At 49.4% G+C, this 15423-nt stretch overlaps 3 protein-coding genes across 3 annotated transcripts in view; 1 reads left to right on the top strand and 2 right to left on the bottom strand.

The window, feature by feature from the left end:
• The window catches only part of Triagg1_3229 (uncharacterized protein), a gene marked incomplete at both ends in the record, with an annotated part of 1560 nt that extends 316 nt beyond the window's left edge, over positions 1-1244 (bottom strand). Inside the window, 3 exons of the mRNA XM_062897499.1 lie at positions 86-448; positions 502-1098; positions 1154-1244. Coding sequence (XP_062757753.1) covers positions 86-448; positions 502-1098; positions 1154-1244 — 1051 coding nt within the window. The remainder of the gene's footprint in view (positions 1-85; positions 449-501; positions 1099-1153) is intronic.
• A 1943-nt stretch (positions 1245-3187) lies between these two features.
• Positions 3188-4267, top strand: Triagg1_3228 (uncharacterized protein; the record flags this gene model as incomplete). Its single annotated transcript, XM_062897497.1, has 2 exons — positions 3188-3813; positions 3880-4267. 2 exons carry the CDS (start codon positions 3188-3190, stop codon positions 4265-4267), a joined length of 1014 nt encoding a protein of 337 aa, XP_062757752.1.
• A 693-nt stretch (positions 4268-4960) lies between these two features.
• Triagg1_3227 (CAZyme family GT4) lies at positions 4961-6520 on the bottom strand (the record flags this gene model as incomplete). Its single annotated transcript, XM_062897496.1, has 1 exon — positions 4961-6520. The coding sequence occupies one exon, from the start codon at positions 6518-6520 to the stop codon at positions 4961-4963; it is 1560 nt and encodes a 519-aa protein (XP_062757751.1).
• Between the last annotated feature and the right edge of the window lie 8903 nt (positions 6521-15423).

Genomic DNA, 15423 nt, shown 5'->3' with positions numbered 1-15423 from the left:
CCCCCCCCCCCCCCCCCCCCCCCCCCCCCCCCCCCCCCCCCCCCCCCCCACAAAAGAAGACGAGGAAATCTATCCAATGACATACCAAACTGCTTGAGGTACTCAATTGCACGGAGACAGGCCTGTCGATAGGCTACCGTTGCATCCAGAAAGTGCTGCTTGCCATTCTCGTCGACGGAGAAGCCCTCAAACGTCAGGTATCGGCCAGGGCCGAAATTAGGGGCTACATCGCCGGGCCGGAACACGGGGCTCTTGATGGCTCGCGATTGGACGCCGTTCTTGATGAGGTCGAACTTGATGGTGATGGTTCCTGCGATCTCAATCGCACCGCAGAAGCTAATCTCGCCATCGCCCTGGCTAAAATGGAGATCGCCAACTGAGAACTTTGCGCCTGGGACGTGTACTGGAAGGTACGTCGTCGATCCTCTCGAGATGTTGTTGATGTCCACTTGTAAGATTTGTTAGAAACCCGCTACACATACTGTTCACTCAGTGACATACCGTTTCCTCCGTGCTCTGGCCGTCCGGGAATGGTCCTGGCTCCTTCACGAGCAATCTTCGCTTTGAGATCTCCAGTGGCTTGGCCGGCGTGCGCATTCACCGCAAGTGGTGGTTGAGCAACTACTTTCTCGGGATGACTATGGACGCATGTTGAGATGAGATCAGCTTCGCGGCGGTTCCATTCGGCCAAAACCTCGTGCGACGGGGCACACCCAAGGATCCCGGGGTGAATCAGGCCCGCGAACCGCACTCCGGGAATGTGTCTGCTGGTGCAATATATGCCGTCAAAGTCCCAGATCGCCTTGGCAGCCTTTGGGTAATGCTCGTCCAGAAACCCACCGCCATTCTTGCGATCAAAGATGCCTGTAAATCCCCATGGCGAGTCCTCAAACGGCTGGACATCGGTAATGTTTACAACCAGCAAGTCGCCTGGCTCGGCGCCCTTGATTTCGAATGGGCCAGTCAAGTAGTGAATCTTGGTCAGATCCACGGTGCGTACATCCTCAGCACTGTCGTTATTCCCGATCTGGCCGCCGGTCCAGTCGACACACTCGATTTTGACAGTCTCTCCAGGCTCGATGCTGCCAATTGTCGGAACTACAAAGGCAATTGATTAGTCCCAATAGTCCCGGGGCGGGCAGCCAAGACTCACCATCGGGATGCCATCGATTATGCAATCCCGGTTGCTCTGCAGCTGGGATGTCAAGGGAGACGGTTTGTGCGGTTCGAATCTTGCCGGGCATGGTGTTTTCAGCTATCCTGCAACACTTGAGAAGAACGGAATGATCCCAGTATTGGATGCAACCTGTAGCAGATATATGTGCAGAGCTCTGGGGAATCCTGCATTGCAACACACTTCAGCTGTAGGCAAGAACCGGCCGTTTATAGCCGGGTGGCTGAATGGATGTGTGTGCATGCGTGACGATCATCGAGCTTCCGAGGAAGCATGTACGAGTAGGCGTCGTCTCTACGAACCATCACGGAACAGATTCCCTATATCCGTCCCCTGCCATGATAAGTGATCACCCCGCATCTTGGACATTACATATCGGCCTTCCTCTTGATAATAGATAGCGAATATCAGGCTTCCTCTCGGATGTCCATCGGGATGTTGGTCGTATTACATACGCTGATGTAGTTTAATGGCTCTTATCGGGTACCAAGAGACGAGATGGAGGGTGCCGTGATAGCCCTTTTCGGATCTCCGGTACTCGTACAGAAACTTGGTGCTGTTCCTTATGCCAATCACAAAAGCTTCTCCGCATCTTAAATCGCGGGGAAGGATAAAGTCATGGTGGTGAAGGTGGCTGTTGGCCGTTGTTCGCGAGAGTATGTCACGGCCACATCGACACTGTAGAGAGGGGTTACCGTTGGCAGTGTTGGAGGAATAAGAGACGAGATAAGGACAGTGTTTCTACAGTGCGTCGTCAGAAGCTGCCAGATTGGGAGGCCATGCTATCGCGGTTTACTTGAAGCCGCCGTGGCCGCATCTTGCCGCATCCAAGGGATTGATCTGATAGCAGATAAGAATAGAAATGACACGAGCAAAGTACGATATGAAATCCTTTGATATCTCGAAATCAGCAACAACAGCTGCCAGCTAATAAGTCGGCCTCTCGAAAAGAGCGATGAAGGAAGAGTCGTCTGAAACCATCATGTTCAAGGGCCTCCACGGAGGTACGCGCACGCTACAGTACGAGCATGGCGCCGGAGATTTGGTTTGAGCCGCCCCTGGCCTAAGACGAGACAAGACCTTCAGGTATGGCTTGACGTGCTGATCACGGTAGGGCTTTGATGAAGGAAAATCTCAAAGGGATGCGGCGATTGCATCTTGTCACAGCTCGCAGCTCTACAGGCTAGCAACTCTCTTACTGGGACATCTTTTGGCATCACCGTCAATCTCTCGTGTTCGACGATACAGCGGTCATCTCAAGCTAATTGTCGCCTCTTCTACAGGGAATCTCCGGCTGGTTTAGCGGGCGCTTAGTCGAAGGAACATTGGACGCGTCCGACTGGCCCTCAACCCCCGATCCCCACCAAGCCGAGGCGGGTGCCACAACTCCCAAACAGCCAGTGTAACATTACCAACCCTAGCGAAACAATGCGGCCACTCAAGCTGGGAAATTCAATGGAAACCCCATGAATTCCTGCATGGCTCAGTGAGCAGGGCATTGCGCTGGGGGCTCTTATTTGTACTTTCCAGAGCAGCAACCCCTTGTCAACCCCCTTGATGCCTCACCAACGATGCCTGGAAACTCACCTGCAACGACCAGGGCGAGTTGACAGCGTCTTGGCAGAGTGGCTGGCTCTGTCAATGCTGTCGCGGCATTGCAATAGTGGCCTGACTTGTTGCTGGGGGATAGCTGGATCTGTATCGAAGGGGGATCTGAGAAGCGGTTAGCGAGACTGTTCGTTTCACGCCGTGACCGACCGTGCTTCTCGGGGGCGTGTCTTTCTTTTCATCTCTTTAATATCCTCTTTTGCTTTTTGTTTCCTCGTTTCCTGTCATTGGGTTGAACGATTGTAGGCGACGACGTAATAAACGGGTGTTGAAGGACTTCTATTCTATACCACCGCTGGACGGGACCATCTTTAATAATAATCTTTTCTCTATTTTTCTCCATCTCGAATCTTTTCTCACCGACAGGAGCGTCTACTCAAAAATACATCCAAAACTCCATTCAAAATGCTGGCCAAATTCAACCTCGCGGCATCTCTCCTCGCCGCCACCGCCACCGCCCTCGCCCAGGTCCCTCACGCAGCCTCCGTCCTCCGAACCGACGATGTCCTCTCGACGCCATACGCCTCGCTCCTCGGCTTCGGCGACGACACCATGGCCGTAGCCCGCGGTCTGGACGAGCGAGCCACGGGAAACTCGAGTATCCCGTCTGACGTTAAGCTCTTGCCCGACGGATCGCTGGACTTTACTGCTTGGAATAACCTCACAAACGCGGCTTGTCAGGCGCGCCTTGCCTCGCTCACACGGACTTCGAATCCCTCGGGAGACTGCATCTGCTACAATTTGCCCATGCTAGACGTCACCACGGGCATGTTCGAGGCGGATCTCCGGCTGTATCGCGTTTCTGATCCGAGAGATGACTTCGTTGGCGTGCCACCCAGCGAAATCCAGGTCGGTGTTGTATACAAGGGGGCCAGCGTGACTCCCATGAAGCCAGTGACTTCAGGGTCAAGCTCCAGCCCGCCTGTCAACATTACCAAGAGAGACAGCGGCTCCAACGTCCCGACTCTGCTGCAGTCATACATGCTGGTCGGCCAAATCGACAAGGACCAGATGAAGAACAACCTGTCAATGTAAGTTTTTTAATCCCCCTCGTATACAATATTTCTTTACGCCATGTATCTAACAAGGCAACCCAGTGCCGATCTCGAAGCTCTCGTCATGCCCACCCTCACTCTCTCCGCAGTCACCTCCACCGGCGCCCGCATCAGCTCCAACGTCTCCCTCAACGAAGCCGTCTTCATCGTCGGCGTCTTCTCCAAGGACGTCATCCTGTCCGACTTTGCCGCCGCCCAACAGGCCGTCTCGCTGCAGCAAGCCGGTCTCAAAAACGGCACCGTTGCCTTTGTCCTGCCGGGCGTCAACCTCATGATCTTCCCCACCGGCCTCGTTATCACCGGAACCTGGCTCCTCATTGGACTGGCCGTGTACGGATTCGGCACGTATGAGAGAATCCAGCATGTTACGGCTTATAAGCGAAGAGCGATGCATGCTTCCAGGGATAACGCTGCCTACCGCACTCTTTAGAAAGATGGACGAATTGCTGGAAGTAAGGATGAGCAGGGATTGGATAAGTCGAGCTTTGAAGAAATGATTGGTTATTATGGGTGAGATGGTTTATGATTCCCCAAGCATATTTTGCTGCCCCTTTCATTATTTCACATATGTACACATACACTATAGCAAAACATTTCTTTGATACTCACACTGTTATATAACCGAATCAAAACAGGCGAAGGCGCAACTCAAAATTTGACACACACATATATATATAAAGTATACGTGATATCTAAGAAAGTAATAAAGTTCTATCTAATGCTACTTAGAATTCGAAAGAGCATCTTCAAAGTCAATCTTGTAGGGGTATATCCAGCAGCAGCTGTTCATTCGCCATGTAACCCAAAACATAAAGAGATAAAGGAGAGAAGAAGAAAAGACCATGAACCCGTCAACGTGCATCTTGCGCACATCTATCATATCTCTTTACTCCATAAAAACTGCAAATCTATAGCAAGTAGATGAAAAAGTGTCAAAAGGGGGCAAGGGGAGGTAAGAAGGAAAAAGAAAACAAATGAAACATCATATCCCAATTGTCTCACGACATGCAACGCGCCTTAAACACCGGCTCCAATCGTATCAGTCCCATAAATCCTCAAAAATACCAATTCCCATCAAAAAGTCATCTCAAATCTTGCCATGAGGGTAGGAAGAAAAGCCACCTCATGCCGTCGGCGTGACCTTGCGGAATCGGCCTTTGGCCCATAGAAGACCTTCGGTAAATACCACATATACACCGGTAATGACCCAGAAGCTGAGAATGACTCCCAAGCCACCTGCCAGCCGAGCATCGACAACGCTGCGAGTGACTGTTTCTCGGACCGCATTATTCATCATGAGCCAGCCATAAACAGGCACCAGCTGTTGAGCTGTAGTTGCCACCGCGGGGGTTGGCTGAGGCGCCTTGCTTTGCTCCAACTCACGCTGGGCAATGGTGTCGGCCATGCGCCAGGCAACCTTGTTGTTGATCTTTTCCCACGTGGCTTCACATGCAGCGGCACGAGCGTCCTTGGCCATGGTGAATCGTAGCTGGTGGTCCTCAGCGAGCTCGACGGCCTTGGCAACGAATCCGTCCAAGTCATCGGGCGGAATTAGGTAGCCCGTCTGCTCATGGGCGATAATGTCTGATGGGCCACCTTCGTCACGAGCCACTACAGGGACACCGCTGGCCATGGATTCCAAGACAACCAGGCCAAAGGTTTCTGTGACCGAGCAGTGCAAAAACACATCGCCACTGGCATAGTAAGTAGCAAGATCCTCTCCAACCTTGAAGCCGGCGAAAGTGACGGTACCCTTTTCTCTTAGAGGGTCAAATAGTTCTTGAACCTCCTTTTCGACGTCGGGGTTTCGGTTTCCTCCCACAATGACCATTTTGAACGGCAGGTCCCTAGCATCCAGTTCCTTGGCAACCTTGGCGAGGAAGTCGAAGCCCTTTTCACCGGCAATTCGAGAAACCGTGACGAAGATGACTTCTCCGTTTGGCGCAATCTCCTTTCTCAGTGCTTCACTCCTGCGACTCGGGTTGAACATGGTGGTGTTGACTCCTCTGGTCAAGACCTCGAGTTTGCTGGGTTGGACTTTCTGGCCTTCCAAATAACGTCTGACGAATCTTGAGGGGTAAAAGATGGTCTTGATGGACGAGTGTCTGAAAAGGTAGCTTTGCACGGCGTCAAAGGCAAAGACTGCTGCGTGGCTGAGGGGCGCGGGGAAGAGAATGGAACAGTAGCCAGCCAAATCCGTCTGGAAGTTGCAGATTATGGGAATCTGCTTTTCCTTGGGCTGCTGCCTCAGCTGCAGCATGACTTGAAAGCCCAGACTAGCCGGGGATGCGAGGTAGATTAGATCGGGAGGCGCATCATTGCCAAAGGTACGAGAATAGAGGGTTGAATTGCGAACGGGATATACGATTGATAGCTCAGGGTTAAATGGCAAGGGATAACCAGTAACGCGGACCTCGGGCTGCTTGTCCGCAGGAGAGAGACTAGGAGACGGAGGAGGTGAAAAGGTGTTGTGGTTGGTGTGGTTATGAGGAGCGACAACAGCGACCTGGACACCGTGATCGCGCAAGTGGTTGACCAGCATCAGAGTTGTCCGGCTCACACCGTTGACCGGACCAAATGATTCCGTGCACAGCAGAATTCGCCTGCCCTTGAGGGCGGCCGGGAACTCGGACAGATCATGCTCGGGATACTGCCCCGATCCAAGCAGCGATGTTGACGCCATGGCGGCCAAAGGAGAGAGGCGTGCTGGCTCAGCGTTGAGGGACAGGATATAGGATGAAGTGAAGAGATGCTACGAGGGATAACACAACACACGGCCGACGGCCACAGAGCGACTGTGCTTGCTTTTTGTCCTTTTGGACGGTGCAACGAGATGCCCAACGACGTCCGAACAAGGCAGTCCCACGTGGATCAAGCGGCTATGTTGCGCATGACGGGAGTGGCTTTGAGACAAGGAAAGCTGCAATAGGAACAACTGTAAGTGGGCACGAGGAACGTGCTCTGGACGCAGTTCGTCGAGAAAGAGTGACTAGGTAAATAACGGGGGGAGAAAGAGGCATATTCTCGTGTAATACCTGCCCAGATCTGTCCATGGTATGGCCGACCATCATGTGGCGAGGTAAGCGCCGGATAGATCCAAGTCAGTCAGGGCCTTGTACTTTGCCTTGATAGCCTTTTACCGGCTTTTCTTATAGACACAAATATGAGTAATTCTGTACACAACTTTCAGCTCTGTATCTGGGCATCAGTGTTGGTGCTAAATGCTGGTGGTTGCCCAGAGACGAATCGAGATCAAGAGTGTTATCAGCTGTGTTGCCCTCTTTGCCTCTCCGCCAATCTCGCCCAAAGATACATGTACGCACTTACAGCCACAATCTTGATCACTCGCACAACACCATTTTCCCCTCCAAGGCTGGCCCTGCCATCTTCACTGAACCTTGCCCATTCTGTCTCGCTCCGGGTCAAGCAAAAGACAAGCTTCGAGCGGCATATTTGCGAGATCTACGGAACCCAGATGGACAAATCAGCGGCCGCAGCGCAACCACATTCCTAGCGCTGACCAATAGCAGTACGGCATCCGCCCGGTGTGTCGACATTGTAAAAGCTGCGAATCGGCGCCTTGAGGACGACCCTCGTGCGTCATCTGGTTGGACATGAGCGACTTGAAGTAGCAGAAGAATAAAGACTGTCGGCTTTTTGTTGAGCGTGTATTGTAAAAAGTCATCCAAGCCGGGGTCACGTGTGATGTGCTTGTCGAGTGACTGGCGTCTTGTGACAGAGGCTAGCCATGGAGTGCAGCATGTACGATTCGCGTGGACTAGGGTCCGATTTATTCTCGTTTTTTGTTGTTCTTTGGCGTTGGTCGGCGGAGATGATATCGAGTGGTGGTGGGTGTAGATGATCAAGAGCGGTTTTAATATTGGTAACGAGGGTCTCGCCGTATGGGGCAATGCCTCACTCTAACTCAAGACTCCTATGGGGTGCAGCATGCTAAGCCTCCAATCCACTTATATATTGCTTGTATTAGTGGCACGTTTTATATAGTGAATATGGGAAGAGATTGTTCATTTTAATGGCTCGACGTCCTGTAATAAGCATCAAGGTACTAACATGCTTCTCTGTATGATGGTCGGGCATGAAGAGGCGGGGCTCCCTCTGTATTCTCAACAACTTGATAAGTTCCGAATAGGTACGTATCTAACAAAATACTTTATAAAACATTACTGAAATCACGCCAAGGCGCTGTGTATAAGTGATAGAAACAGTGGCCTAGTAATGAGAATAATGCACTGGACTTATGAGCTTGAATCTTCCAGAACTAAGCGTCGTGGACTCTCTACTTACCTGGTGATAATAGAGCATGAGTGTTGCAGATGCTCGAGAAATTGGAATGGAGCGGTACCCATTCTGGTAAAGTCACAATCCTGTCTAAATTCTTTACCCACCGCCGCTGTTTTCCTGAGAGCTTTTGGGCATCTCTGACGTATGTGCTTTTGAGTCGGCCTATGACGGTGTATACTGCTGGTTGGGATTAAGATTCAAGACCTGAATAAATAGGAGAGTATATGTTTAACCTACTACGGAGTACATCCGCTAATAGTCGGGTCAGACGAACGTGAAGCCCAAACAATTGGCAATCCCCCTGATCGTAATCGGGCTCCGGAAGCAGAACGGTTATTTCGCCATCTTGAATAGAGTCGGGGGCTCCCATTAGAGAAGAAAATCTCTTGTCCAGTATATAAAGCGCCCACCACGCACGCCGATGCCTGTGCAACTCCTTCGCAGTGAGCGAAGCCCCGGTCAATTCACGGTGAAATCCTTGAGATAGTGCAATTCGGAGAGCTTGACCAATCTGCCATGGTCAGTAGACGGGCTCAAAAGTACAGCAGGAATGCATCACCTACATAGTTATACGCTGCGTTTCGATGATCGATCGACTGTAGGTATAGCGACAAGCAACATAGAATCTCGACAGAGAGAATACTTTCAGTGTAATAACCGTGTACGTCAGGAAGGAGCTCTATGGCTCTGAGCACGTAATCGCACCCCGTAGGTTTTTTATCTGAAGAACCTGGCATAAACAGAGCCTTGCCAAGCGCCATTATTAGCAGATACTGTATGAACCACAGCCCGCTAGACCGAGGAGGTTCAACCCAGGGCCCTGTGGCATAAAAGTCATTCAATCGCTGCCTAAAAACGTCCTCATCATATAAGTGATACATGGGCCCTAGATAGAATTTGACAGTGTCGGCAAGGTACAGCGAATAACTAAGAGACGGGAGTCGATCTATGGTGAGTGGTGTAGGAGGCGTAGTTTGAGAAGTTGACGGCTAATCTAGGACAAAGGCGCCTCCGTCCGAAGTCACAGGCAGTTGCGGCGATGCTTGATCTTTGACACAATGCTGTAAAATTGACATGGCTTGTTGAATGTATGCCCAGGTCGATGAAGGTCCAAGGAAACCTACGGAGATATCAGACTATGCACCTCACTGATTCAAAAAACTTCATCACTCACGTCTCCTCCCTTCAGTGTCTTCTATTACCTTTGAAGGGGTTGTAGCCAGTGGATTGCAGATTTGGCTGCATCATCGATTCCGGCGGTCTCAGCGTCTGAGGTGTTGCCCCCGGCTTCAGTGTCATCCTCGCCTAGTAAGTAGTCAAAACACACCAATTCCACTGTTTAGATTACGTTCATATACTGACCTTGTATTCCATCGTCTCCGCGAGGATAACCGCGAATGCGCCGGCGTTTACTTATATGGCTAGGACTAGTATGGGGAAGATGGCTTGAAGAACGTTCAAGTTCATTAAGAAACCTACGCGAGTTTTATTATACACTGTAAGAGACTGACTGAGCATCATGCTCATGGTATTCAAGTATTCATAAGAAGGAACTTGCCTTTCCGATACAACTACTTTCTTGTCTTCGGGGTCAAAGGCACATTCGACAGAACGACTTGAGCAGTTTTGACAAGGGAGAGAACCGGAGCACTTGACTTTTCGTTCGCGACAGCGTATGCACCTGCATAAGATCCTTATCAGCTGTTTTGTGCGTATTACTGACGCGAGCCTCTGCTAACGCTGTAATAGATCTTTTGCCTCGGGCCAGCGTGACTAGAAGTTGATCGCCCGAATCATCATCACGATGTGATCTGTGCGGGATCATGGGCTTGGCCTGTCGGATAGTGAACCGTCGAGAATATTGTTCCTCGCATCATACGAATACGCGGGGGATAATGAGGGAGGAATTCTCCAAGATGTAGTGCAACTACCATTCGGATAGCCGGCCCGATGGTCCGATCTAGTACTCGGATGCCGAAGCCGAAGGCCCTCCCCATACTGTGTAAGTTCCGACGAGCTGATGTATAGGAGCAGCACGAAATTTTGAATTGAGATTGATCTGACATCATATTCAGCTACTGCACAACAAAACTGAATCAATCGTTCTCGAATCTCAACATGGCTGCGGTGATGGCCAATGCATTCTTGAAGCAAACCGCCGCTGGCCGGCTGTGCAAGGTATGTACGAGCAGCGGCGCTATGCTCCGACATATTACAAATATTTGGTGTTAAAGATAATCCAAGGCATTCGGCATTCGGCTGGTAACCAATCCGCAAATTGTGCAGCTTGCGCGAAATGCTGGCTTTGACTGTCTCTTTATCGACCTAGAGCACTCGACCATCTCCATTGATGATTCGAGCAGGCTCTGCATCGCTGGGCTGAACACCGGCATCACTCCACTCGTGAGAGTGCCTCATCAATGCGGCAATGGATTTATACAGCGTGTACAAGACGGAGGAGCAATGGGCATAATCTTTCCTCATATCCATGATAAAGGTAACATATCCAGCTTGGGCATTCTAAAAGGACCCGAGGTTCCGACATTCCACACGGAAGAATACTATCAAATTTATTTTGTATCATGAACTTACTTTTCCGATAGGAGATGCTCAAGCCGCAGTTTCAATAACAAAATATCCTCCCCAGGGTAAAAGGTCCATGACGGGGCAGCTGCCACTATTTTCCCTACATCCGACACCGATCCCCGTTGTAGTTGAGAAAACCAATTCGGAGGGCTCCACCGTCATTCTCATGATAGAAACTCTTGAGAGCATAAAAAATATCGACGAAATCGCGGGAGCCGAGGGTGTCGATTTGCTGTTGATAGGAGCCAATGACCTGTCGATTGAGCTGGGTGTCCCAGGTCAATTTGATAGCCAGGTTTTTAGACGAGCGTTGGAAACAGTGAGCGGCGCATGCAAAAGACACAACAAAGTCATGGGTTTGGCTGGTATTTACGACAACTCTGTGTTTCAGAAGTGGGCAGTAGATGTTCTGGGGGTGCGATTCATCCTGGGACAGCAAGACTCGGGAATTCTTGCTAGGCATGCTAAAGAATGCTTAGAAACTCTGCAAGCTCTAGGTCCCAAATAAAGCATTTGTATCTACTTTGGCTACAACGGTAGCATAAGTACCACGCATATTCAACAAGTGAAGTTAGGGAAAATGCCGGACTGCTGATAAAGTACACACAATCTGCTTAGCACCTTTATTGGGATGTAGTGACTAGCTCCATATCATGTCCTTACAATTACCTACGATACTAGAGCCCAACTACTGCTAGTCTTATTATGTTCGGACAGTGTTTAGGCTCGGGACGGCATCCCGAGCCATATACTAATGGATAAACCACGAGTTAAACAAGAGGAGTCGCGCACTTACAAGAACTCTTTCTATCTCCTTTGACAATTCCATGCCCAATTGTTCAAAGAAATCCTGGACTTGATGGACCTCGAAAGAAAAATGGCTAATAAACAATCTATCAAACTCGCCCATGTGCAGAGCACCCACGATGGAGAGGTCAGAGAAGTTGAGTCTGAAGCAGGCGGGGGGTTGAGGAAAAATCTGGAAAGCCGCCACATAACTATGATAGCTCTGGGCGGTGCTCTTGGAACAGGGCTCCTTATTGGAACGTGAGTAATAGCTGTAATCTTTTCATTACCAAAGTTCCATCATATTTGACTAATAATATGCAGTGGATCTGCACTTGTCAAAGCTACTTCCGCAGGCGTACTCATCGACTACTCCATCGTCGGATGTGTGGTATTCCTAGTCATGTCTGCTTTGGGAGAGATGGTGTCATACATGCCGCTACCTCGTGAGCCTTTCAAGTTTCGATCATTATCGGTATAATCTTCTGACGAGAAAAGACGGTTTCGGGGGGTTTGCCACTCGTTTTGTTGACCCTCTGCCAGCGCTGCGGCCTCGCCGTTTGTTGTGGCAATTCGACTAGCGAAGATTCGTGGTATTGACCACGTTATAAATGGCTGCTTGATTGTGTTTGTATTTTCTGCTTCAACTTCAGGTACGATATGTACACGCCAATCCCTTCTATTGCAGTTTACTAAGTCGTGAAACAGACCTCTACATTGCCACTAGAACCTTGCATGCCGTTGCAGTTGATAACAAGGCTCCCCAAATCTTCAAAGAACGTCGAACCAAGGCGTGCCACTTTATGCACTTGGCTTTTGCGCCCTATTCCGCACCTTGGGCTATTTGAGTGTTGGCGAAGGGTCGAAAGTCGTGTTTGGCTATCTTACTAACGTGGTGACAGTGTTTGGTGAGTTGGCTCTAGACGGACGATTATTTTCTTCCACTGACACTTTGATTCAATAGCGCTTCTAACATGGATTTCGATACTGGTCACACATATATTCTTCCGAAGAGCTTGTAAAGTCCAACAAATACCACGCGACAGGATACCCTACACGGCACCGTTGGGCACGTATGGATCTTTCGCAGCTCTGTGCTTTTTGGTGATTCTCATATTGACCAAGGGCTTCCAAGTGTTTATTGGCGGATTTGACCACAAAAGCTTTATAGTGCAGTATATTGGTATCCCGGTATACTTGATTTGCATATTTGGCTACAAAGTGGTGTACAAGACAAAACGAGCCAGAAGCTCTCAGGCAGACTTGATCACTGGAGTCCCAACGGAGACTCTTGCCGAAGAGAGAAGCCGAGTTGAAGCGGAGAAGGCACAGTCACGTATGGGAGAGAAGGGATCAAAGGGATCAATCTTTTACTCCAAGGTGCTGTCATGGCTTTTCTAGGATATTTACTGTCACATGTAGTAAGAGATGTTTGAGGCTAGTTTGTAGTCGCCAACATTCATTATAATTGTCAAATCAAGGCTAAACATGATCCGATACCAATTTTCTGATGCATATATCGAATTATTTGTCACAACTGACACTACTTTTCGATCGGTCAAGGCGGATAATCCCTCATTCACATGGTATACACGCAAGTAGGCAAGGCAGACTCAATTTTACTGCTAGATTTATATAATCATAGGCAAAGGGAAGTAAAATAAATCTCCTTGCCACACTTGTATTTTGACCAGGATGCCCTTCGCGTCTTTCCACAACTCCAGTGCCTCGCCCGATACATTGTCCCGGTAATTTAGCTCCTTCTACATTCCTTCATTCTCCTGTTTACTTACGCATCGAGGAGGCGAACGACATAATCAATTGCTCTCGCAACGCTTTCTATATTGGACTTGTTAAGGCCAGAAATATTGATACGGCCGTTGGGTGGAAGGTAAATATGAAACTGCTGTATTAAGACCGAGCACTGTCGCGGCGATAGTGTGAGGAACCTATTGACTGTTAGTATATATAAGACCGAAGTTGTCCGGCTAGGTAAGCTACGAGAACAAGCCACATTCTTCAGGAATGTGTCCCCAATGCCCAGGCGTCTTCAATGTCGAATTAGTGGATATGCATAGTTGATCTGACGACTGCCATCTGCTGCCTAGCTTGAGAAATTTACTCAGTAAATCATACAACTGTTGCCGCAGTTCGTACAGCCGATGCATCATGGCAGACAACTCCGTAGCCCTTGAAAAGACGGTTAGCCTTTGCACGCATAAAGGTCAGGTCGCGGCGAAGAGAGTAGTTGCTAACCACATCTGTTTTAGATAGGCCGATCGTTGGATAATGTTTACCAGGCGGGAACCATAGGCTGGAGAAGAAGAAAACTCCCACCGTATGAGGCATCGTAGGCGATCATGCGTTGCGCTTGCTGCCTCCGCAGTCCCGCATACGATGTGAAGAGCACCACACCGCTCACCGTACAAGCCAAAGTTTTTCGAAAAGGACTGGCAAACCATCATGCTGAAGCCCAACCTGGCAAACAGTCGTACAGCGAATGAGTCCTCATCAAGTCCTCTTCCGAGTCCCTGATAGGCCGAATCGAAAAGCGGAATGTGGTCACCGGCCCGAAGCGCCATTGCTAACTCATGCCACTGCTCCGGTGATGGATCTGCGCCAGTTGGATTGTGACAACAGCTTTGAAAACTGAATACACTGTTGCGAGGGGCCGAAGTGATGGCCGCACGGATGGATGGGAAATCAAGAGTGCGATCAACTTCATCGTAATGCGGGTACTCTACAGTTGGCACTCCTACCAGGTCGAGCATTGGTTTGTAATTGCCCCAGGATGGTGTGCCGATACATACCTTGGCTGCGGTACGATGCACTTGGCCAAATGAAGTACGGCAAGATGATTTGCCCCAGTGCCGGAGACGGTTTGTACTGAGGCGACCTGCGCATTGTTGTCAGCTTGTTAACCATGCACGAGTCACATAATTGAAGCTGACGTGATTAGACGCAAGACGTGAGCAGTCTTGACCGAAGATGAGCTTAGGTGCGTGCTGTAAAAACTCTGGGTTTCCAGTGGTAACCTCGTACTATATTCATCTTTATTAGATCCAAAGATAATAATAAAAGATGGAACCATCTTACATCATGGCCCAGGCTCTGTTTCGAGAGCTCAACTTTGGCTTGATTCAATCCCATTAGAAGTCAGACTTTGTGCTATTATGATGATGGACTTGCCTGCTTGATGCAATCCATTTATTGATACATGCCTGCCTCGTTTCGATAAATACCAACACCGAGATCAGCTTTTTGATCACATTCATCGCCGTCGGCCTGTTTTTTCAGCGTATACATTGGGTCTGGAGAGCCAGCCTCGATGCCTTCCAGCATTGTGCTGATCCGTGAGTTGCCCATCGCAACACCGCAATAAAGGAATAAAAACAGATGTAAGCAAATAAAAAAGGTTCTATTTAAAAGGGTTTTTCAAGAATCAAGCCTCTACATTTACGTTGGCTTTTAACTAGATATTTCCTTTTGACTCTCTCTGAATGTTAATATGCGTTTCGGGATACGGGGCCGAGACGGATTATGTTTCAACGCTAGTCAGGGCGACTCGGAACTCTAGTCCGAACCCAGCTTGAACTATTGCTTGCCCTGTCCTTACAAATCGGTCATTACGCTTGGCATCAGTACCACTAAAATGCATTTTTGACAGCTACAAGACACACCTTTGAACTGGCTCGACCGAGGCCAAATACTACACCCGAAACCTACAAGTAGCCTGCCTAGCCGCTATAAGATTCACTTGACCTGGCCACCCTCGTCTTGGCTAGGATTCATTTCGTCACATGATAACTTGTCTTGATTCTCCTATCTAGTGTGAGGAAGCATTCCTATTTTATATCAGGAAACTGGGCTCTTCCAGGATTGAATCCTAGTTAAATATCCTGTGGTACTGTG

The sequence above is a fragment of the Trichoderma aggressivum genome (genome assembly GCF_033847375.1).
Source record: "Trichoderma aggressivum f. europaeum strain CBS 100526 chromosome Unknown scaffold_009, whole genome shotgun sequence".
In the NCBI taxonomy this organism is placed as follows: Eukaryota; Fungi; Ascomycota; class Sordariomycetes; order Hypocreales; family Hypocreaceae; genus Trichoderma; species Trichoderma aggressivum.
Note: the sequence above shows the minus strand (reverse complement) of the source record. Positions and strands in the feature narration are given on the sequence as shown.